The sequence below is a fragment of the Podarcis raffonei genome, chromosome 8, assembly GCF_027172205.1.
Source record: "Podarcis raffonei isolate rPodRaf1 chromosome 8, rPodRaf1.pri, whole genome shotgun sequence".
NCBI lineage: Eukaryota > Metazoa > Chordata > Lepidosauria > Squamata > Lacertidae > Podarcis > Podarcis raffonei.
This window is the reverse complement of record NC_070609.1, coordinates 18,267,850-18,291,662: the sequence shown is the minus strand read 5'-3', so window position 1 is coordinate 18,291,662 and position 23,813 is coordinate 18,267,850. Positions and strand designations below refer to the sequence as shown.

The window sequence follows — 23,813 nt, the reverse complement described above, 5'->3', positions numbered from 1 at the left end:
GCCAGGCACCTCTGTCCTCCACTGCCTCCCGCAGTTTGGTCAAACTCATGCTGGTAACCTCGAAAACACTATCCAACCATCTCGTCCTCTGTCGCCCCCTTCTCCTTGTGCCCTCCATCTTTCCCAACATCAGGGTCTTCTCCAGGGAGTCTTCTCTTCTCATAAGGTGGCCAAAGTACTGGAGTCTCAACTTCACAATCTGTCCTTCCAGTGAGCACTCAGGGCTGATTTCCTTCAGAATGGAGAGGTTTGATCTTCTTGCAGTCCATGGGACTCTCAAGAGTCTCCTCCAGCACCATAATTCAAAAGCACAGTCTATACCCAGACTGAAACGAAATATAGGACCATTTTGCCTATGTTTCCTGGTGTTGTCTTCGCTGGCTGGTTCAGTAGGGTTTCGTGCTGAGAATGGTCTATTTTGATATAGGAGAGGGGAAACTTGTCCAGATGTTGGACGACAACTTCCAGCATCCTCGGCCACTGGCTATGCCGACTGGGACTGATGGGAGTTGGTGTCCAACAGCAGGGTTTGTCCACACAGGAGCAAAATGTGGATCTGCACTTGCTTCTGCCCCCATTAATGTAGGGCCTTCCACGTGATACCTTCCCCCCGCTCAGTGTTCTCCTAGTTTGCAACACCCACTTTAAATGCAAGGTGGGGTTTTTTTTCCAACTCTTGGGAAGTCTGAAAGGGCTAGGATTGAGAAACGCTGAATTTAGAAGTGTGCAGAAGGTTGGAGTCAGCAATGGGATGGGTCAACAATGGGATCCTGTGGCTGCGCCTGTATTCATGGGGAGACAAGCAGGTGCAAATGCATGTTTTGCTGCTGTGTGGATAAACCCCGACATCTGGGAGGGCAGAGGTTCTTGATTCCCGTGATAAAGAAACAGATGGACGTGAACCATTATTTGGAAATACGTTTAATTCTGACAACCCACTAGGAATGTCAGTTATTGCTATAGCCATTTCACAGACTGGGCAACTGAGGCTTAAAGAAAGACTTTAATGGACTCATGTTGTCCTTGGCAGAATTAGAACAGGAGCCCCAAACTTCTAGGTCTATGTCCAGCGTTCTACCACAGGGATGAGGAGCCTGATGACAGTTGTAGTCCAACAACATCCGGAAGGTGAATCTGACAATTTTGGCTTCCCCCATTTTCTCATTTTTCCACTGCTACATTCTGTTCTCTACATTTCCATAGAATTTGTGTGCAATTTTTCCCCTAATGTGCTCTGGAAAACTAACCAGCCTTTTATTGCAAATTTATCCAAATGTACACAGATCTGTATACAATTTCACCTAACATATGCAAACTTGCAAAGCAGTTTACCCTGATATAATGCATTTTTTAACGTTGATTTTCCTTATATGTGCATTTTTAGGCATGCTTCACAGCAGGACACATATGTTTTTGCACAAATCCCTGGCTGGAGGACGAAGTAATGCAAAATTCAGGGAAGCCTGATGTTATGTATTCAGTGGTCTGTGTTTGCCTGAGCTTGAGTCTGGACTAAGGAATTTGAGCTCCTGTGTTCTGATTCAAGACATGACGTCCAATCACAGAACATTTGTTGTATTTTAATCTTGTTTTTTTTAGCTGTGTTTCAATCAATTGTTTTTATATTTGGTGTTAGCCACCCTGAGCCTGGTCTTGGCTGGGGAGGGCGGGGTATAAATAAAAATTTGTTGTTGTTGTTGTTGTTGTTGTTGTTGTTGTTGTTATTATTATTATTATTATTATTATTATTATTATTATTATTATCAGGCCCATTTGCTACAGCACCCTCTTTTCACAGTGGTCCATGGGAAAACCCTCAAGTAGGAGAGGTGAGCACAACCTCTCCTCCCCTGCAGCTTCCAGCAAACCGATATTCAGAGAACCATTTCCGCCTCTGGCAGAGGAGGCCAAGCATTGCCATTGTGCCAAGAAGCCACTGGTACTCTCCACGAATTTGTCTCACCCTCTTCTAAGGGCAAACTCAAGCAAATTTCTCTTCCCTCACCCAGAGGTAGCTGCATCTTATCTTAACAAGCCAAGCAATCCTTGCAGAGAGAGACCTCCTGTGCAGCTGTGACCCAGCTGACTCCCCCTGTGCCAGCTCCTCAAACATAGAGGCATTAGGCAAAGGGGTGTGTTTTAATCACTCGGGCTTTTGTACTGAACTCTGAGTCACTGGCACGGAGCCCAACTCCCTACCCTTGCCTTTCCAGCTCTTGCACCCTCCTCGAGCTCTGCTGGCGTAAAGCAAGCAGGGATAGGGCCCTAATTATTAGTGTGAATCTGCATCAATCGGCAGAGCATATGGGGGAACGAGCTCCGGCTTCCTGTGAGCAGCAGCTCCCCGTCTGCCTGGGCCCGTGTGCTGTGTGCTCATTGCCATGGTGAACTCAATCGTGTTGCTTTCGCAGCCGAGTAAACAGACAGGCCTTCATGGGGATGCCCCCTCGAGCTCGCAAAGGAGCAGAGTGAAATGGTCCGGAGGTGGGTGGGGTGATAAAATATAACGTTCCAGAACGGCCTTCCCCAACTGGGTGCCCGCCAGGTTTTGTTTTGCTTTGGGATGACATCCCCCACCAGAGCACGGTTACTCTGTGGAACTCACCGCTGCAGGCTGGTGGAACGCTCTGCCACAAGGGACTAGGGCCCTGCGGGACTTGACATCTTTCCGCAGGGCCTGCAAGACAGAGCTGTTCCACCAGGCCTTTGGCCAGGGCACAGCCTGACTCCCTCCTTTGGCAATCTTCACAGAACTCTAGCCCAATGGTTGCCATCAATTTGATTTGAATTAATTTTATAATGAAATGATTTAGAATGTTGTATTATTGTTGTTAGCCGCCCTGAGCCCGGCTTCGGCTGGGGAGGGCGGGATATAAATAAAAAATTATTATTATTATTATTAAAGACAGCCACCAAACAAGATGGCACACCGAATGCAAACAAACCATGAAAAAGACTATGAATTGAAAGTGGAGTCACTATATGTATCTTTCCTTGCTTGTTTTTTGTATCTCAAAAAAAAAACCTTCTATAAAAACTAGATTTTTTAACAACAACAACAAAAGGATTAGACCAATTCGTGAAAGAGAGGGCTACCCATGGCTACTAGCAATGCATGATGGCTAGGCTTTGCCACAACAGCTGGAGGGATGAATGCTTCTAGATATTACTTGCTGGAAACCAGAGGAGGGGAAAGTGTCCTTGTGCCTGAATCCTGCTTGCTGGTTTCCCGCAGGCATCTGATTGGCCACTGTGAGAACAGGATGCTGGACAAGGTGGGCCATTGGCCTGATCCTGCAACTTCTTCTTTCTTTCTTGATTTAGCCTTGCCCTATAGGACTAGACATTTTCATGTCATGGATTTCAACGCAATCGCTTGCCTGCACATCACTCAAATGGGCACACGGATGTCATACATTGCTCCACAACTGAAAGCAAAAATGAACGTTAATGGAACGTTGGCCATGCAGGTCTCAGAATCATGCATCTATAGGATGGAAGTGCGCCTAGAGGTCCTCTAGCCAACCCCTCACTCAGTCCTGCACCTACAATATTCAGTGCTGCCAACTTTAAGTGGGGAGATGAACGGTTTGGGCTGCTTGTTTTAGATGTTGGGTGGGCAGTCGTTGTGCAGGCAGCCCCTCCACAAGTCTGGCACCCCCGACTGCTGAATTCATAAACTCTGGCTGTCCAGATAGACAGCTCCTGATGCTTGATGCTCTATAGCAGGGGCCAGCAACCTTTTTCAACTGTGGGCTGGTCCACCGTCCCTCAGACCACGTGGTGGGCAAAACTATATTGGGGGGGGGGGATGAACGAATTCCTATGCCCCACAAATAACCCAGAAATGCATTTTAAACAAAAGCACACATTCTACTCATGTAAAAACACGCTGATTCCCGGACTGTCCGTGGGCCAGATTGAGAAGGAGATTGGGACCCAAGCCTTAGGTTGCCTACCACTGCTCTATAGTGAATAAGCTCAGAAATCTGGTTTGGTTTGTGTTTTTTTTGTAGCAGGGCTGAAAAGAGACTCAGCTGGTGGCTGCTGTCCAGTCAGGAGGAGTCAGCCAAAGGGTAGAAAGGCACCCATCTCCTGAAAATCAGGATGGGTGAGGGGAAAAGTAGTAGGAAGGCAGACTATAATTGCTCTGGGATAATTACAGTATGTAGATAGAGAAGAACAGAAATTAGCATGGAGTGCATCGAAGGAGGAATATCAGAGGCAATTACTCTGTGGGAGAAGGATGAGGAAACAAGCTGAAACTCAGCAGCTGAAACTTCCCCTTATCGTTTTCCCTCCCTGCTGAGAAACAGTTTGGCTGACAAATTTTATTTGCTTGCCAAGTAGCCGTTCAGGGCACAGGAACACCACCTAAGGGGGTGAAAAAAGGAGTGTTGGCAACAGCGGCACCTAGATGGAGCCATTGATGGAGATAATCCCACCAGCTCTGAGGTTTCGAAGGAGAAGACACACAGATTAGGCCACCTGCTTTGCATACAAAGGTGGCGGGTTCAAGCCCAGGGATTTTCATGCAGGGCTGGGACAGATTCCCTGCCTGAAATGCTGGAGCCTCAACTCTGTATAATACTGATTCAGCATAAGATAGCTTCCTATGGAAAAGGGCGGCAGCTCAACCATATAGCACATTTTGAATTCTCTGGAACGCTCGTGGGAACCACAAAAGACCCATTTCACAGACGGAAAAACGGTGAGGCTCAGGACCTCACTGCAACACGTGAAACACCCACTGAAAGAAAAACCACTCAACACCCCCATCAAACAACCAAAAAGCAACCAAACAGCCCTCCAGATCTTAGAAGAAAGCTCTCTCTCCTCAATTCTCCTTCTCTGGGCTGAACTAAATTCAGCTCTTTCAACCATTTGTCATAACACTCAAGTTGTGTACACACCATATGTTTTAAAGCACATTCTCTCTCCCCTCCAATTAAAGAATACTAGGAATTGTAGTTTGTTAAGGGTGCTGGGTATTATAGCTCATGGGGTAAACTACAGTTCCCAGGATTCTTTGGGGGAAGACATGTGCTTTAAGTGTGCGTATTAAAAGTGTTTTGTGTAAGCACCGTTGTGGTTTCTAGGCCACAAGACCAACCCTCTGGAATTATTATTATTATTATTAGCAGCAGCAGCAGCAGTAGTAGTAGTAGTAGTAGTATCAATCAATCAATCAATCAATCAATCAATCGCATTCTAACATGTTTGTCAAGGCAATTTACAAACACAATAAAAGCTCTGGCAGAGCCTATCATCAAGGCAGAACGATTTGTCGAAGGGAAAATGTCTTCATATCCTCCAATATTTCTCAGATGAAAATAGGAATGTCCTATTCCATAATAACAATAACAATTTTATTATTTATACCCTGCCCGACTGGGCTTCCCCAGCCACTCTGGGCGGCTTCCAACATATATAAAAACATAATAAAACATTAAACATTTAAAAACCTTCCCTATACAGCGCTGCCTTCAGATGTCTTCTACAGGTTGTATAGTTACTTATCTCCTTGGCTCGGGGGCTGCATAACTTGGAGTCTGCATGTGGCCCTCCAGGCCTCTCTGTGTGGCCCCTGGGGCTCTCCGTACGCCACCCCCCTTCCTGGTCCTGCTTCTCATTGTGTTTTTGCCTGTTTGGGATGTATACAGTGGTGCCTTGGTTCTCGAACAGCTTAGTTGTAGAACAAATCAGCTCCCGAACGCCGCAAACCTGGAAGCAAGTGTTCCGGTTTGTGAATGTTTTTCGGAAGCCAAACGTCCGACGCAGCTTCCGTTTGAGTGAAGGAAGCTCCTGCAGCCAATCAGAAGCCGCGCCTTGGTTTTCGAACAGTTATGGGAGTTGAACGGACTCCCGGAACGGATTAAATTCAAGAACCAAGGTACTACTGTACTCAGAGATAAAGAAGGTGGTTGGGGTTGGGCGTGTGTAGAAACCAGCCTCCTGCACTAAGCTAAATTTTACATCCATGTTCTGACCCCCTGCTGCCCAGCACTAGCCTGCCCCACTCTCCCACTCCTGGAAGGCTGACCAGAAGGCAAGGTGAACATGGCCCCACAGATCTCGAGGGCCACCGCTCCAGACAGCTTCTGAAGCGAGATGGAGGCTGCTCCTCTCTTCGGAAGACTTGGCAGGATACCGAGTGGTAAATACACCCACCAGGAAGGATCACGGTGCCAGATCATTAATCACGCAGGATCTGCAAAGGTTGGCTCAGCTGCCTAGTCAGCTGCTGCCAGTGTCCCATCTACCTCCTGCAGGGAGAGCGCTAGGCAGGGAGCTGGATTCGAATGAGCAAAACATTGAGGCAGGGAAGAGTGTGAGGGGGCATTCAGCCTAGGACCATCAGAAGCTGCTTTCCAGATATATACCATTCAACACATACAATTTCCCCCTCCCTAATAACCCTCCCCTCACAGAGTGACCATTCCCAGCACCCTTATGAAAGTTACAGTTCCCACAATTCCTTGGGGAAAGTCATATGCTTTAAACATGCATTGTTGTTGTTGTTTAGTCGATTAGTCGTGTCCAACTCTTCGTGATGCCATGGACCAGAGCATGCCAGGAACTCCTGTCTTCCACTGCCTCCCGCAGTTTGGTCAAACTCATGTTGGTCGCTTCTATAACACTGTCCATCCATCTTGCCCTCTGTCGTCCCCTTCTCCTTGTGCCCTCCATCTTTCCCAACATCAGGGTCTTTTCCAGGGAGTCTTCTCTTCTCATGAGGTGGCCAAAGTATTGCAGCCTCAGCTTCAGGATCTGTCCTTCCAGTGAGCACTCAGGGCTGATTTCCTTCAGAATGATAAGGTTTGATCTTTTTGCAGTCCATGGGACTCTCAAGAGGCTCCTCCAGCACCGCAATTCAAAAGGATCACTGCCTTGCCATGGCGAAGGGGCTTGAATAACTCAGAGAAGCTATGAGCTATGCTGTGCAGGACCACCCAAGACGGACAGGTCATAGCCAAGAGTTTAGACTAAATGTGGTCCACCTGGAGAAGGAACCAGCAATCCACTCCAGTATCCCAAGAAAACTCCATGGACAATAACAACAGACATATAAAACATGCATTAGGTGTGCTTTAAATGTATGGTCCTCTGAGTTAGACCCATGGTCCATCTAGCTCTGTACTGTCTTCAGTGATGGGCAACGGCTCTCCAAAGTTTCAGGAAGGGGACATTTCCATTCCAACCATTCCTCAGTTGCTGGGGACTGAACCTGAGCCTGAGGCAGCTTCCGATGTTCCTACCACATTTTGAAGCAAAGCTCATTATTACCCTCTAAAGAGGGGGTCCCAACGGCAGACCGCTGAAGTCTGGAATCCAAAATTACCTAACTGTACCACAGATGGTGTTATCCAATCATGGCAACATTCATAACAATCCTGTTGGGCTGTGACAATAGCTAGGTTTTAATTTTTAGTGTGTTTTTTGTCTCTTTGTTTAGAATTCTGTATGGAGGGGGAAATCTGTATCTGTATCCAAGGGAACCAACCTTGTGATTTAGTTGAACAAAAAGCAGACACAAGACCGATGAATTTTATCTGCTCTAGCCTGCATTTCCTCTCTGTTTGTACCTCGGCAAAGTTACCAACCATAGGTATACTTCAGAGATGACCTGGTTCCTGTGTTCCACTGTAGTCACCAAGAGTGCTATTCGTAATTTTCCACAGGAGCAGTTCTCAGAATGTCAGAACCTCCATGTGAATTGCCCTTCAAGAGACCACCCACAGCCACGAAAGGAACAGTGACATTCTCTTGTCATGTTGTGTAGGCCACAGATAGCTAGCCTGTGGCCTTCCAGATGTTGTGGGACTACAACTCCCATGATCCCCAACCACTGGCCTTGCTGGGGCCAGAATATTCAACATGGTGTCCTCTTAGATACTGGTGGACTATTAGTTGCTACCATTCCTGTAACTGAATCATAGAACTGTAGAGTTGAAAGAGACACTAAGGATCATCTAGTCCTATGAGGGAAAATTGTATACACTTGAAAACGTTGGCAGCATTAAGATAAATTCAACAGTGTAAATAAGTTTTGATGGATGTAATAATATCCATCAAATATTCTGAATGGTTTAGTTTCTGTAAAATATGCAGGAATTTATGATATGCAAAATGAACCAAGGAAAAGGAAGAAGGGAAGTCATTGATATTTTAAGGATGTTTAAATGAGTATTCTAAATTGTAAAACATATATATATATACACACACACCAACTGCTTGCAGTGCAGGAATATACAGCTTTCCCATACAGGGATCGAAACTGCAACCTTGGCATTATCAGCACCACACTCTTAACGAACAGAGCTATCCAGATAATATGGTAATATAAAGAGCCAGGTTAGAGTGATGGACCAGGACCTGGGAAACTAGAGTTCAAATCCCTGCTCAGCCATGGAACTCACTGGGTGATCTTGGGTCAGTCGGCCTAACCAACCTCACAGGGTTCTTGGGAGCATGCAATGGAGAGGAAGAGAACCATGGATGCCACCTTGAGCTCCTTGGAGGAAAAGCGGGGTATAAATGTGATAAACAAACAAACAAACAAACAACCCCTGCCCATTGGCCATGCCAGCTGAGACTGATAGGAGTTGTAGCCCAACATCTGAAAGGCACTCTATTGGCTACCCCTGCTCTATGCAAGAGTACTCACGGACCAAACCATAGCATTAGATGTGTTTCCAGTAATTCAGAACAACAAATCCATACCCTCCGGTGTGACACAGCCCAAATCCAGAATGCCATCTTCCAGGTACAAAATCCTACGTGAGTCACGTGACCTATGTGAGATTATGGACCCAGAAAAAAAGCTTTGGGGGATGTGGCGCTCAAAAGCACACATTTTGGCGCACTGCACAAAATTGTGGACCCCAAAAACACTTTTTTCAGGGTGAGATCTTGGCCAGAGATCGTGAGAGAGGAAGGCACCCAAAATTGCTGCAGGGGGCAGGCAGGATATCTGTTTTCCAGGGCAATTGATGAGTATGCAAATCCACTTTTCAGCACCTTACTAATTACTAAGGACTTTCATTGTGTTCTTGTAAGAAGAGCTTCTTGGATCAGGCCAAAGGCCCATCTGGTGTAGCGTTCTTTTCTCACAGCGACCAACCAGATGCCTATGGAGACCCACATGCAGAATCTACCTGCCACAGCATTTGTGAGTCCCAGCAACAAGTTCACTGCCTCTGATAGCCAACACTGAGCCCTCCAGCTGCTTTGGACTAATTTATTTTATAAAATTTATATCCCGTTTGATTGCACAAACGAAAACCTCAAAGTGGTTTACAAAAAGAACAAACTGGTTAAAAACAATTATTCAAAGCATATGAAGAAATATTTGACATTAGCTATTTGCTAAGAACCAGACTGAAACACATGTCAACATTCGACACTATTGATAGGTTTGCCCGAAGAGAAATGTTTTTAGCAGGCCACACAGAATACAGCGATAGAAGATCAATTTCTTACAAATGTGGAATGAGTACTATGCGGAACAGCGCCAGCTTTGCAGTTGAGTGGACTTTTAAGGGGTAAGGCAATCTCACAGGTAAACGGATCCCAAGTTGTTAAGGGCTTTATATACGAATAGTAATACCTTCAACTTGGCCCAGGAGCAAATTGGTAACCAGTGCAGTTCTGTGGGCAAAAGGGGTTATATTCTGACAGGTTCTCACTCCTGTCAGCAATCGTGCTGCAGCATCCTGCGCTAACTGCAGCTTCTGGACCAAGCACAAGGGGAGCCCCCCTCCCCAAATTCCCATCATCCCTGACCCATGGATGAAATCAGACCCTCCGAGTGTCCTGGTTTTCCAGAGACAATCCCGGACTTGCAGAAGCCATCCCGGTTTCTGATTCGATCCCGGACTGCCCTGCTTTCCCTTTGGTTGTCCCTATGTCTGCTGGAGAAACGCTGGAGGGGATGAGACGTCACTCTCTTCACTGGCGAAATGGAGGGGCTCGATTAGGACATCCCATTTTCATCAGATAAAAGCTAGAGGGGTGGAACAGGACATCTCTGTTTCACCACAGAAATGTTGGAGGGGATGTGAAATACTGGTTGGGCTGATGGGATCTGCAGTCCTGGTTTGATATCCCTGTCTTACGTTCTAGTCCGCCACTGACTGCAAATGACTCTGATAGGCAGACTGGCTACAGAGCGCAGGCGAAACTGACATGATGTGTCGGCCCAAGAAGCAGTCCTAAAGCTCAGGCTCAAAACTAGATGCACACAGAAGCTTCTGTACAAGCAAGAAAGAGTGCCTCGGCGAGGTGTGGGTGTCCGCGACTGTGTGTTTGTGTGCGAAGAGCGCTCACACACGTAGGTCTCGGTTGTAGCTGATTCTCCCTTTCCTGCCTCCGCTGTTGGTGTTAACTTCCCTCCTACGGGCACCAGCTGTGCCCGCCTACTCCTGGCAAGAGGCCCAGGCCTGCTAGCTCTCTGGAGGCGCATGTCCCAGACTGACTACTTTGGAGAAGGAAAGCTGGAGCAGCTCTCGGGAGGCACTGAACAAGACGGGAAAGGATGTCGACGCCTGCAGTAGCAGTAGCGGAATGGAAACGGGTTATCGGTTTCTCTCTGAGCCTAATTCAAGGTGCCCACGGTAGTGTTTGAAGCCCCAAATGGCTTGGCGCCAAATACAGTGGTACCTCGGGTTAAGAACTTAATTTGTTCCAGAGGTCCGTTCTTGACCTGAAATTGTTCTTAACCTGAGGTACCACTTTAGCTAATGGGGCCTCCCGCTGCCGCCACGCAATTTCTGTTCTCATCCTTAAGTAAAGTTCTTAACCCGAGGTACTATTTCTGGGTTAGCGGAGTCTGTAACTTGAAGCGTCTGTAACTTGAAGCGTCTGTAACCCGAGGTACCACTGTATCCACAAAACCTTCCCTACAGACCCTTTCAGGTGTGGATATTGGCAGAGGGGACCCTATAGGTAGTTCCACTTCCCTCAGAAGCTGAGGCGGTGGCAGCTGGGAAGAGAGTATTCTCTGTGGCAGCCCCTAAACTGTGGCATTCCCTTCCCAAAGTGGTCCGTCTGGCTTCTTCACTAGACAGCTTTCGGCAAATGCTGAAGTACTCCCCCCCCCGAGATGTGTGTTTTGAGAGCCCACCCAGTTCATGCTAATGCAGCGCTCACTGTTTGCTATTCTGAAAGTTCGATTTCTGCAACCTGCCCTGAGATCTGCCGGTAAACAACAACAACATCCCAACTTGTGGGTCCCCAGATGTTGTTGAAGTACAACTCCCATCACCCCTAGCTAGCAAGGCCAGAGCTCAGGGATGATGGGAGTTGTAGTCCAACGACATCTGGGGACCCACAGGTTGAGAACTGCTGCAAGCAGTCATAGTCCCCCCCCCAATCCTGGGAACTGTAGTTTGTCCCCCTCACTGAACTACAATTCCCAGATTTCCCTGTAAAGAGGGGTTATTGTTAAACCACTTTGAGAATTGTAGTGGAGGGAGGGGAACAGGGGTCGCTTAACAACTCTTGCCACCCTCAAAAAACCACAGTTCCCAGGGCAAAGCCATGAGTGTTTACCGTGGTACTGCTTTAACTGTATGATGCAGATGGCGCCTCAGTCTAGGGCTGCTCCTCATCTCTCTCCTGTGTGGCTGTGGTTTGAAACAGGCTAGGCGGACTGATCTAACATGTAGGTCACTGGAGTAATGGTCTGTGCAGTCAAGGACTTTCTAGGTGCTCATTCCCTTAGTTTCACAAAGGTTTCTTTCCCGCTCGCAGAGCGGCGCCCTTCCCTGCTCTGCCTTCTTTCCTCTTGACAATGGCTTGTGTTAAAAGCAGATCGTGCTCAACACAGCGCCGCGAAGCAGCCGCTCTGGAATGGCACAGCCTGGCAGCGCCACTCAAGGAAAGGTCACAGAACAAAGCTGTTTGTCCAAGCTAGGCTCAGCCCGTCCCTTGCAGAGCCCAGACTCTGTTCACTTACATCACACGGTGCAGCCGTGCTGCAGATCAGATGCGAGGGGCTTCTGGGGTCGTTGCACCCTTTTGCAATCTGATTTATTATTATTATTATTTTAATGTTGCACAAATCTTACAGCCTGGCAAAATCTTGATGTCTGAAACTCCACGCTTAGCATTTCTAACCTGTTGCCCGGTTAAAGAAATCTTAGTCAATGAATGACATTTGTTTTAATAGATTAATGAATTGATTCAGCTGGCATGCGCCAGCATTTGATGAAAACAAGTCGTTTTGGAATAAAAATGCCTCCCCCACCCCGCCCCAGAGCACAGGAGATGCCAGAAACTGAACCAGGGTCCTTCCGCATGCAAACAGATTCTCTACCACTGAGCTACCACCCTTCTTCAAAGAAGGACCTATGAAATAGTGGTCTGGGGCAGGGGTTGATGACTTCTAAGATGGTGGTTGCCACCTGCAAACTGCAGTTTTTATATCTGTATATTAAAACTCTTAACGTCCTATTTTTTAATTCTTCCCTCATACATCAGAGAATTCTTTTAAGGTGATCATAAAAATAAAAATAAAATTTAAACTGGTTATGGTCCTAGGCCTAGTCTCGTCAGGCTTTGCTTTCCAAAAGGCAAATAGATATTTGAAGAAATTTAAATACTCGATAGGTTGGAAACTAATGCAGTGTCAAAAAAAGAGGAAAACGCATCACTGAAATCCAGCTTGAAGTTACACGAAGGTGGGGGGTCATCTAAACAGGGCAAAATGATATGTGTTTGTCTGTGTGTAAATCATGATTGGACAACCTGTAGCCCTCCCAATATTGGTGCCCTCCTACTTCCATCAGGATGTTGCTCAGAGATTATGGGAGTTTTAATCCAGTCACTTGGACCATAAAGAAGGCTGATCGCCAAAGAATTGATGCTTTTGAATTATGGTGCTGGAGGAGACTCTTGAGAGTCCCACGGACTGCAAGAAGATCAGACCTATCCATTCTGAAGGAAATCAGCCCTGTGTGCTCACTGGAAGGACAGATCCTGAAGCTGAGGCTCCAATACTTTGGCCACTTCATGAGAAGAGAAGACTCCCTGGAAAAGACCCTGATGTTGGGAAAGATGGAGGGCAGAAGGAGAAGGGGACAACAGAGGACGAGATGGTTGGACAGTGTTCTCAATGCTACCAAGATGAGTCTGACCAAACTGCGGGAGGCAGTGGAAGACAGGAGTGCCTGGCGTGCTCTGGTCCATGGGGTCACAAAGAGTCGGACATGACTAAACGACTAAGCAACAACAACAACAATCCAGCCACTTTTGCTGGTCCACACCTTCCCCATCTATGGTACAGACCAGGCATAGGCAAACACGGCTCTCCAAATGTTTTGGGACTACAACTCCCATCATCCCAGACCACTGGTCCTGTTAGCTAGGGATGATGGGAGTTGTAGTCCCAAAACACCCGGATGGCCGAGATTGCCTATGCCTGGTATAGACCCCGTGCTGCTCATGGTATGCATCCTTGGGCAGCCACAGAACCCCCTAGGAGCCTGGCGGAGCCCATGCTTCCTTCCTGCCTCGGGCCTCACTTTAATAAAGTGTTTGGGTGCTGCCATTTTTATTTCCCACAATGCCACCGATGTTGCGTCACTCCAGAGCATTGTGGGAAATTTAAACAGCCCTTCCCAGATGCACAGCATTAAATGATGCAACCTGCTTGCCACTGCCACCACCGAGCAAGACTGTGGGAGGCCATCCATTTGAAGCAACGCGATACTACTTTGAACAGCCACAAAGAATTATGTGAGCTGTAGTTGGTTAAAGAGTGCTGAGCAATGAACATGGATTCTGTGCACCTTGACTATGGCTAAAAGATTGGCATCGATGAACCGGAAGAATAAAGAAAAGATCCCCTTTAACCAATGGATTGACAACATGACAACATTTGCAACATATGAATGGGCTGCCTATTGACGTAGGTTTTGTTTGGATAAATATACTGATGTTTGGAACGAGTTTATATAAAGTATAGTGGGTTATTAATAATCATATGTAGAGATCTGTTCAAGAAAATTGGAGATATGAAAGGAACATTTCGTACAAAGATTACCATAATAAAGGACAAAAGTGGTAAGGACCTAACAGAAGCAGAAGACATCAAGAAGAGGTGGCAAGAATACACAGAGGAATTATACCAGAAAGATATGGATGTCTCGTACACCCCAGATAGTGTGGTTGCTGACCTTCAGCCAGACATCCTGGAGAGTGAAGTCAAATGGGCCTTAGAAAGCACTGCAAATAACAAGGCCAGTGGAAGTGATGGTATTCCAGCTGAACTATTTAAAATTTTAAAAGATGATGCTGTTAAGGTGCTACACTCAATATGCCAGGAAATTTGGAAAACTCAGCAGTGGCCAGAAGATTGGAGAAGATCAGTCTACATCCCAGTCCCAAAGAAGGGCAGTGCCAAAGAATGCTCCAACTACTGCACAATTGCACTCATTTCACACGCTAGCAAGGTTATGCTCAAAATTCTACAAGGAAGGCTCAAGCAGTATGTGGATTGAGAACTCCCAGAAGTGCAAGCTGGATTTAGAAGAGGCAGAGGAACCAGAGACCAAATTGCAAACATGTGCTGGATTATGGAGAAAGCTAGAGAGTTCCAGAAAGACATCTACTTCTGCTTCATTGACTATGCAAAAGCCTTTGACTGTGTCGACCACAGCAAACTATGGCAAGTTCTTAAAGAAATGGGAGTGCCTGATCACCTCATCTGTCTCCTGAGAAATCTCTATGTGGGACAAGAAGCTACAGTTAGAACTGGATATGGAACAACTGATTGGTTCAAAATTGGGAAAGGAGTACGACAAGGCTGTATTTTGTCTCCCTGCTTATTTAATTTATATGCAGAATACATCATGCGAAAGGCTGGGCTGGATGAATCCCAAGCTGGAATTAAGATTGCCGGAAGAAATATCAACAACCTCAGATATGCAGATGACACAACCTTGATGGCAGAAAGTGAGGAGGAATTAAAGAACCTTTTATTGAGGGTGAAAGAGGAGAGCGCAAAATATGGTCTGAAGCTCAACATCAAAAAAACGAAGATCATGGCCACTGGTCCCATCACCTCCTGGCAAATAGAAGGGGAAGAAATGGAGGCAGTGAGAGATTTTACTTTCTTGGGCTCCATGATCACTGCAGATGGTGACAGCAGCCACGAAATTAAAAGACGCCTGCTTCTTGGGAGAAGGGCAATGACAGGCCTAGACAGCATCTTGAGAAGTAGAGACGTCACCTTGCCAACAAAGGTCCGTATAGTTAAAGCCATGGTTTTCCCAGTAGTGATGTATGGAAGTGAGAGCTGGACCATAAAGAAGGCTGATCGCCGAAGAATTGATGCTTTTGAATTATGGTGCTGGAGAAGACTCTTGAGAGTCCCATGGACTGCAAGAAGATCAAATGCATCCATTCTTAAGGAAATCAGCCCTGAGTGCTCACTGGAAGGACAGATCGTGAAGCTGAGGCTCCAGTACTTTGGCCACCTCATGAGAAGAGAAGACTCCCTGGAGAAGACACTGATGCTGGGAAAGATGGAGGGCACAAGGAGAAGGGGGCGACAGAGGACGAGATGGTTGGATAGTGTTTTCGAGGTTACCAGCATGAGTTTGACCAAACTGCGGGAGGTAGTGGAGGACAGAGGTGCCTGGCGTGCTCTGGTCCATGGGGTCACGAAGAGTCGGACACAACTAAACGACTAAACAACAACAACATTAGGACAATAACATTACGTATACAGTGGTACCTCGGTTTAAGAACAGTCCGGTTTAAGAACGATTCGGTTTACAAACTCCGCAAAACCGGAAGTAGTGTCCCGGTCTGAGAACTTTACCTCGGTCTAAGGACGGAAGCCGAAAGGTGGAAGGGAACTGGCAGCGAGAGGCCTCATTAGGGAAAGCACACCTCAGTTTAAGAACAGTTTTGGTTTAAGAACGGACTTCTGGAACAGATTAAGTTCATAAACCGAAGTAACCCTGAATATCTATATAACAATGTATGGAAGTGTAACTGATTATATTTAGTGTATTACATTATATCCCTTTTCCTTATTGTATTTTTAGTTCTCATTTGCATTTTTCCTCCATTTTTCCTTTACTTTCTTCACTTTATTTTGTATAACTGAAATTCTAACAACAACAACAACAACAACAACAACAACAACAACAACAACAACAGCAATAGTGCTGAGAGTGTTAGGACAACTCCTTTAATGGTCCTCCTACTCTCCCTTCAGTCAATTCTTTTTTGTTAAACCTGACTTGGACCGACTAGTCCTTCAAACAGAGGGCTGCCCTCTCTCTGTAAAAAAGGGCACATGGCCACCCTAACCTTGGAATCTTGGAAGCCTTTTAGTTGCTGCCAAAATAATGGTCCGCTAGATCTTGGCAGAGAAATATCTGTCACTAGGGCTTCTCTCTACCAAAGGTTAGAAAACAGCACAAACGTTAAAGATTATTGCAATATCTTACAGATGCATTCCTGTAAACAGAAGGTGGATGTGCTTGTTTCGAAATGGCTCTCAGCTTTGCTAGGTCTTGAAGAATCAGCATATGGCGATGAGGCTCATCGTGTTTTCATATTGTTACAGCTCAGCATTTCGGGAGAATTCAAAAGAACATTTTGAAGTTCTTAAATAATTTTGAAAGCCTCCGAATGCTTGATGTTTCCAGGCAACGTAACTAATGATGAAAGATTGGCTGTCAGAATTGCCACTTGGGATACATATTAGTAATGAAATTCAAGGGTAGTTTTTTGAACCCAGTTTTCTGCAGGCTATTATTGGTTAACGTGGCGGGGGCAGGGCGAGCAAATCTCATGCTTTTAACAAGGCATGTAGATCTAGTGATCAAATACCACAATTTTTCAGAGTTTCCAAACTCATAGTGGCGTGACCTAGCAACAAAACATAAAGAGAGGCAGTGCGGTATAGCCATCGCAGTCTAGGACTATGACTGGGGAGATTTAGGTTAAAATCCCTATTCAGCCAGGGGCCAACTTTGGGACAATTATTCTTTGTCAGTCCAACCTACCTCATAGTGTTGTTCTGAAGATAAAAGGGTGTGGTGAGTGAACCACATATACTACCAGGCCATGTTCAAAGTCCTTGCAAGACCTTTGCAAGACCCTTGCCAACTTGGGTCCAGGATACCACAGGGACCACCTGATCCCTTATACCCCTGCCTGATCCCTGAGGTCTTTTGAGGAGTCACCGATGGTGGTCCCCCATGGCTCAGATCCACTGCATCCGATGGGATGCACTCTTGGGGTCTATTTCAACTCAATGGTTCTATGATTCTATGCTCATATTCATCAGGAGCTATATGTTGAATACCGGGGGCACAAATTTATGGAAGCCTCTTCCATCTGAGGTGAGAGAAAATCCCCCCTTTCCCTGTTGAACTTCCAGCAGCTGAATACTTTTTAAAAATAATAATCCCAGAAAGCATTTAAACTGAATTTTGACTTCATAGTTTTTAATTTTCATTGGATTGCATTCCTTGTACACTGCTTAGAGAGAAGCGCCAATAAGCGGCGTATAATTTCCCTGAATGAAATAAATAAGAAATACTTCCTGGAGCTCCTTGGAGGAAAGGCGAGATAAAAATATAATACTGTAAATGAGGATAACGAAAGCTGTTGTTTAGGTTTGTTTTCTGCAAATTTAGAACAGGCCAGCAAGGAGGCAGTATAAATGAACTCACGCTGCCTCCTCATCGTTGAGAATGATACCCTCTCTTAGGAACCTTTCAAAGCTCAAGACTGGGGCCTTTGTATTATTATTATGCCTTTGTATTGCACTTTCAAGCGTTGCAAGCGAGAACAGTTTAAACACAAAGCGTGGCCAATGTGAGAGAACATAAAAATACATCTTGCCAGGGTGCTGACAAGGGGTTGGGAGAGCTATAGCTGCGGAAGAGCAATCCCGCACTTTGTCTGCTATTAAAAGCTCTCCTCTTCACGCTCGGATCTGAACACCATGTAGGAGCTGCAGCTTGCTCAAAGCTGCCTTTGTTGAGCGGGCCTTTGTGTTTGTTCATGGGCCCCTGCTGCCCTCGGGTGGATAAAATCAAACGTGCACCATGCCAAAAGAAAAAAAACTTGTTCAGTTTGGGACTTGTTATATAAATTCCCTCCATTCCAGTGTGAAGCAGGAAGGGTTGGTAACTCCACACACACACCCTGCCCCTCCTGAGGCGGGTCTTGAGCTGAAACTCATAGAATCATAGATTTGCAGAGTTGGAAAGGACCCCAAAGGTCATCTATAATCCAAGCCCCTGCAACATAGGAATCAGAGCTATAGAATTTCTATATGATGCGATATGATAATCTTTATTGTCATTGTCCCGTACAGAACAAAGAAATTGAAAAATCTACACAAGACATTCAAAACCCAACAAGCCTGCTATCCCAACCTGGTTAGCCCCTAAAAACTCTGATACCCTATTTTTAAATACAATATACTCCCATACAGACTCCTTACAATGTGTTTTAAAACCAAAATCACATTTGGGTAGAATCCCTGACATTCTTAGCATTTGAATCCATTGATTCGGGTCCTACCCTCTGGAGCACAAAACAACTTCCCTCATCCCTGGCCCACTGGCTAAGCTGGCTAGGGTTGGAGGAACTTGAAGGGAGTCCCAACTGGAAAGCCAACAGGGCAGCCACAGTTTTTTTAGCAGCAACAGTAATCCGGCAGGTGATGCTTTTCCTGTCACAGGGGTGCTGTGACAGGAAAGAAGCCACATGCTGAATTTTCTACGCGCTCCGGGCAACGGCTGAAAACAACAACACAATGTGGCAAAATGTTCTGTCCTTAGGCTGGAGTGAAACGCTCCACCAAACCCAACCCAACAGATCTCCAGAAGACAGCAGCATCTTTTCCAAGGCTGCCCAGCAGCAACCAGTGTGCCTTTTTTGTCAGCCGTCCAGTGTTTAGGGAAGCTTTTAATGTTTAATAGGTTATTGTATTTTAGTGTTCTGTTGGAAGCCGCCCAGAGTGGCTGGGGAAACCCAGCCAGATGGGCGGGGTATAAATAATAAATTATATTATATTATTATTATACCTTGCTGAACAGCATTGGCTGCACGTCCAGAGGAAATGCAAGATAATTGTGAGAGGGCGACCTGAGGCTAACATCCCATATAAATATATGAAATAGCTGCCTTGTACTTAGACCCTTGGTCCATCTACTGTACTCACTCTGTCCCCCTGACACTGGCTGAGATCCTTTGCTCTTGGAAATGCGAGAGATTCAACCTGGGGCATTTTAAACATACGTTGCAAAATGTATGGTGCGCAGGAAACGCTTAGAATCCAGTAGAAGAGGCTGCTGAACCAATTCCTTTTCTGGAGGATTAGTGCTGTGATGCCCTCCATACTACGCTCAGGTTGTAAAGGTTAAGGGACCCCTGACCATTAGGTCCAGTCGTGGCCGACTCTGGGGTTGCGGCGCTCGTCTCGCTTTATTGGCCAAGGGAGCCGGCATTCAGCTTCCGGGTCGTATGGGCAGCATATAAACACCGTTTACCTTCCTGCCGGAGCGGTATCTATTTATCTACTTGCACTTTGACATACTTTCGAACTGCTAGGCTGGCAGGAGCAGGGACTGAACAATGGGAGCTCACCCCATCATGGGGATTCGAACCTCCAACCTTCTGATCGACAAGCCCTAGGCTCTGTAGTTTAACCCAGAGTGCCACCCGCATCCCACATGCTCAGGTTGTATATATGGGTAAATATAACCTAAAAATGCCACAGTCTCCATTCACCTTCGTTCCAGACCTCAGAAAAGTGCTTGAAACCACCACCGACGTGTCTCGCCACTCAGAGACTGGGTTTGTGCAGAATATGTGTTAAAGGTTTTATGATTAGCCACCGCACCAACCCAGAGAACTTCAAAACTTGATGAAGGCTTTGAGAATTCAAATGCAACACACACCCCCTGCCCATCCACTCTATAATTTGCAAAACAATTTGCCAAGAGTGCTCCCATCAGAGACAAGATTCTGGCTCTGGCATCCTGGCTTTCCTGGTTATTGCTGAAATGAATTGGGAGGGTGGGGTGGAATTCTCATACAAATTGTGGCATATCAAATTTACTTGCAAAGGAAATCGCAACCTTGAAATGTTTATTCCATTTTTCTCCCATGCCACATTCCTGGCAATGGGCACTATTCGATTTAAGAGTTTTGGGAAGACCAGCTGAAAAAGTGTCAAACCTGACCACTGAACACTGCAAACGATTGCCTCTCAGCACCACGTTTTAAAACATTTCCAAATGTATTGTTCATATAACAATTTCAAATGGCTGACCTACTTTTAGAATTCAGTTTCAGTTCTGCTGAATTAACCCTTTTGGATCCGAAGAAGACCTATTCCTTTGCACCATTCCTGGCCACTTGCTCTAAGCTAAATATTCTCAAATTCTGCACTCTCAAGGGCTACTAAATGTACAAAAGGAAAGAGACGCTCACCATAAAATTTACACACTCCCTCCCCTGATTAGCGATGGGTGAAAATGTCCATTTCGGTTTCTAATCTTTCCAGTGTTAAGTTTCAGTTCTCAACAGTTCTCATGAAAATTCATCAACATTTTAGAAAGCGTGTCTCCTAATATGCACAAGGCTGTATGCGGTATTACCTGAGATACACATTTTAGAGCAATTTCCCCTAAACTCATGCATCTTTGCCTGTTTTTTCCATGAATATACACCCAAGTATATGCATTTTTGGGGTGCATTACTTAACTGGAGAACTGTATCACAAAATTTGGATAAGTATGAATTCAGAAGGTTGCCTGTGTTTTGGTTCACATATTGTTTCAGAGAGTGTGAAGTAGATAAGCTTGCCTTTAAATGTGGACTGAATCAAACCCCTACTCATGATGCAGACATGCAGCAGAATGGTGCAAAGTTGACTTTAACATGGAGGGGAAGGGAGGAATGCCATTTTAAAAGACTCTTATAGGACTCACAAGCCATTGACTCAACATTCATCCTGATCCACATGCAAAGTGGATACATGTCTTCCCATCAGTGCCAGCCCAAGATATTCTGGCACTTCAGGTGGACACACACACCTCAAATGGCACCTCCCTTCTTGCTCTGGCATCGGGATCTGCTGCACCAATGAATCCTGTTACCTGAGGCAGTCTTCTCACCTTGCCTCATGGGTGGGCTGAACCTGCTTCCCATCAATTGTTCATTCATCCCACCCTTTTCAATGCAGTTCCCCATCACTTTTCTAACAGCAAAAGGGCATTTTAAATTTAAAACAACATGGGTGAGGAGGCACTTTCATAATGCAAACCGAAACTTCTTAAATCCCTCCTGCATAACAGTGACCTCCTGGAGGGGGCACCCTCATAGGAATATTTTCTGAAAATAATAAATATATAAATAACCCTAGCGCTACAGCTCAATTTCAACCATTTCTGCAGAGCGTAATTTGTCTAGTTGCAAGAACATTGCCCCCACCCCACCCCGCCAGAAAGGAACTGTCAAAACTGTGATTCTCAGCATGTGATCTTGAATGAAACTGTCCCTTTTTCTATCACTTCAGGACCGAGGAGCTGTAGCTCAGTGGTGGAACATCTGCCTTGCAAGCAGAAGGTTGCAGGTTCAATCCCCGGCAGCTCCAGGTAGGGCTGGGATAGACTCTTGTCTGAAACCCTGAGAGCTGCTATCAGTCAGTGTAGACAAAGCTGAGCTAGGTGGACCAGTGGTCTGACTTAGTATAAGGCAGATTCCTATGTCTCCACATTCTCCTGCATGTAGATCACTGGAACATACAAACCTGTCTTGCACTAAGTTAGGCTATTGGTCCATCTGACTCAGTATTACATACCCTCCAGCATTTCTCGAATGAAAAATAATAATAATAATTTCAACAACAATACCCCACCCATCTGACTGGGTTGCCCCAGCCACTCTGGGAGGCTTCCAACATAAATAAAAACATAATGAAACATTAAACATTTTAAAAAACTTGCATAGACAAGGCTGATTTCAGATATCTTCTAAAGGTTGTATAGTTATTTATCTCCATGGCTTGGAGGTCACATAACTCCAGTGCTTTTTTCTGGGGGTACGCATACCCCTAAATATTTTGTGAATCTAAGTTTGGCCTCATTGAGGGGCAGTATTTCAATATGAGTAGGAAAATGAGCGTACCTCTAAACATTTTTAATAGAAAAGAAGCACTGCATAACTCCATACCCTCCAACATTTCTCCAGTAAAAATCAGAACATCCTATGCTCATTGACACTGCTTCTTCTTCTTCTTCTTCTTCTTCTTCTTCTTTTTATTAAATCTATATACCACCCTTCCTCTGAAGAACACAGGGATACTGAATGTTTGGCTAGGACCTGGGAGACCTAGGGTTCAAATTCCCACTCGGCCATGAAGCTCGCAGGCTGACCTGGGGCCAGTCGCTGTCATTCTGCCTAACCAACTTCACAGGGTTGCTGTGAGCATAAAATAGAGCAGGGAGAACCATGTACGGGGTCTTGAGTTCCTTGGCATATTGTAAATAAATCAGTTTCTAATGGGACCTTTTCCAGCCGTACCTGGAGCTGCTGGTGATTGAAGTTGCGTCTTTTTGCGGGTGATGCAGGTATTCTGCTATTGAGCTAAGATCTCACGAACACAAACCACAAAAATGTCTCCCCCTGACTCTTGCCCTTGATAGTGAAGCAGTTTGCAGGCTTTATCCCACATATTGACTGAGTTATGGTGGGGTTCCACCAAGGGACAGATGCCACAGTTGTGGCTCATAAGCCAGAAGTTGGCTACCGCTGCTCCGAACCGCAATCTCCTTTCCCCCCAAAGGTATAAAAATACCTTAGCAGCTGTCTTTTGATTCGAAACTGCTCTCTGGCTCTCTGCTTGGAGATCAATCCATGCTCTGACAATACACAAAAAAGAACCAGGTCCTTTGCCCTCATCGGTGAGCCTTCCCACAGAAGCCCCTCACAAAAGTAAAATAAAACGGCACTCACCCAGAATCTGAGGATGGGCTTCTCGTGGAATCGCTGCTGTCCTTCCTCCAGCAAATACGTCCCGGGAAACCAGACAAGTCCTCAGAGCCAGCCAAGGGTACCAGGTTATGCCAGCCTCAGTGGCCAGCGTAAGCCAAGGCAGATCAGCCCACAAGGGGAAGCTGAGCATCCAGAACAATGAGCCCCTGTGTACACTTTGGGCGTAGAGGGAGCAGCAGTGGCGAGATGTCAGGATGAAGTGATGCACACAGATGTGCCAGACGTGGAGATCGGGCTTAAGTATTGATGGAGATGGGGGCAGGGAGGACCGGAGGGTGGGGAGCAAAACACCCAGGAAAGGAATGACTTGCGGAAGTAAACAGAAGTCTAGGATTGGGTTGCTTTGTTGAGCAGGGGTCTTGTAACTGAGCTGGGGGTGTTCTCAGCGGGTGGCCCAGGGGCCTGAGCCCTAGGTCTTTTGCATCAGGTCCCTGATCTCCTGCCCCCTCCTTTCCCAAGGGCCACACCTCAGTGGCAGAGCATCTGTCTTGCATGGAGAAGCTCCAGTGTTCAATCCCCAGCAACTCCAGCTAGGGCTGGGAATATCTCCTGCCTGGAGCACTAGAGAGTTGCTGCCAGTTAGTGTAGGTGGCACCGAATGGATGGAGCAATGTGCAAGACATCTTCCCATTTTGCCTTTTTAATTTTTTTTAAAAAGAAATATTCTTTTGCTTACTGGGTATACTGTGGAGCACAGGGCTGGTAAGATCCAAGGTCTCTGACACCTTAATTCGCCCAGAGGCATCCAAGCATGTAAACAGGCACATGCCCAT

The 23,813-nt window shown here is 46.0% G+C and overlaps 1 protein-coding gene across 6 annotated transcripts in view; it reads right to left on the bottom strand.

Moving 5' to 3' along the window:
• MAG (myelin associated glycoprotein) overlaps positions 1 to 23,258 on the bottom strand; it is a 74,923-nt gene extending 51,665 nt beyond the window's left edge. For 2 of the 6 annotated variants that reach the window (XM_053398265.1, XM_053398268.1), the window contains exon 1: positions 23,002 to 23,110. Coding sequence is in view for 1 of the 6 variants with exons in the window: in XM_053398260.1 (XP_053254235.1) it covers positions 23,002 to 23,170 (169 nt within the window). In the remaining 5 variants the exon portion in view is untranslated. Of the gene's footprint in view, positions 1 to 23,001 lie in introns of all 6 variants that reach the window. The other 4 variants (XM_053398260.1, XM_053398266.1, XM_053398270.1 and 1 more) reach the window with 4 other exon arrangements.
• Between the last annotated feature and the right edge of the window lie 555 nt (positions 23,259 to 23,813).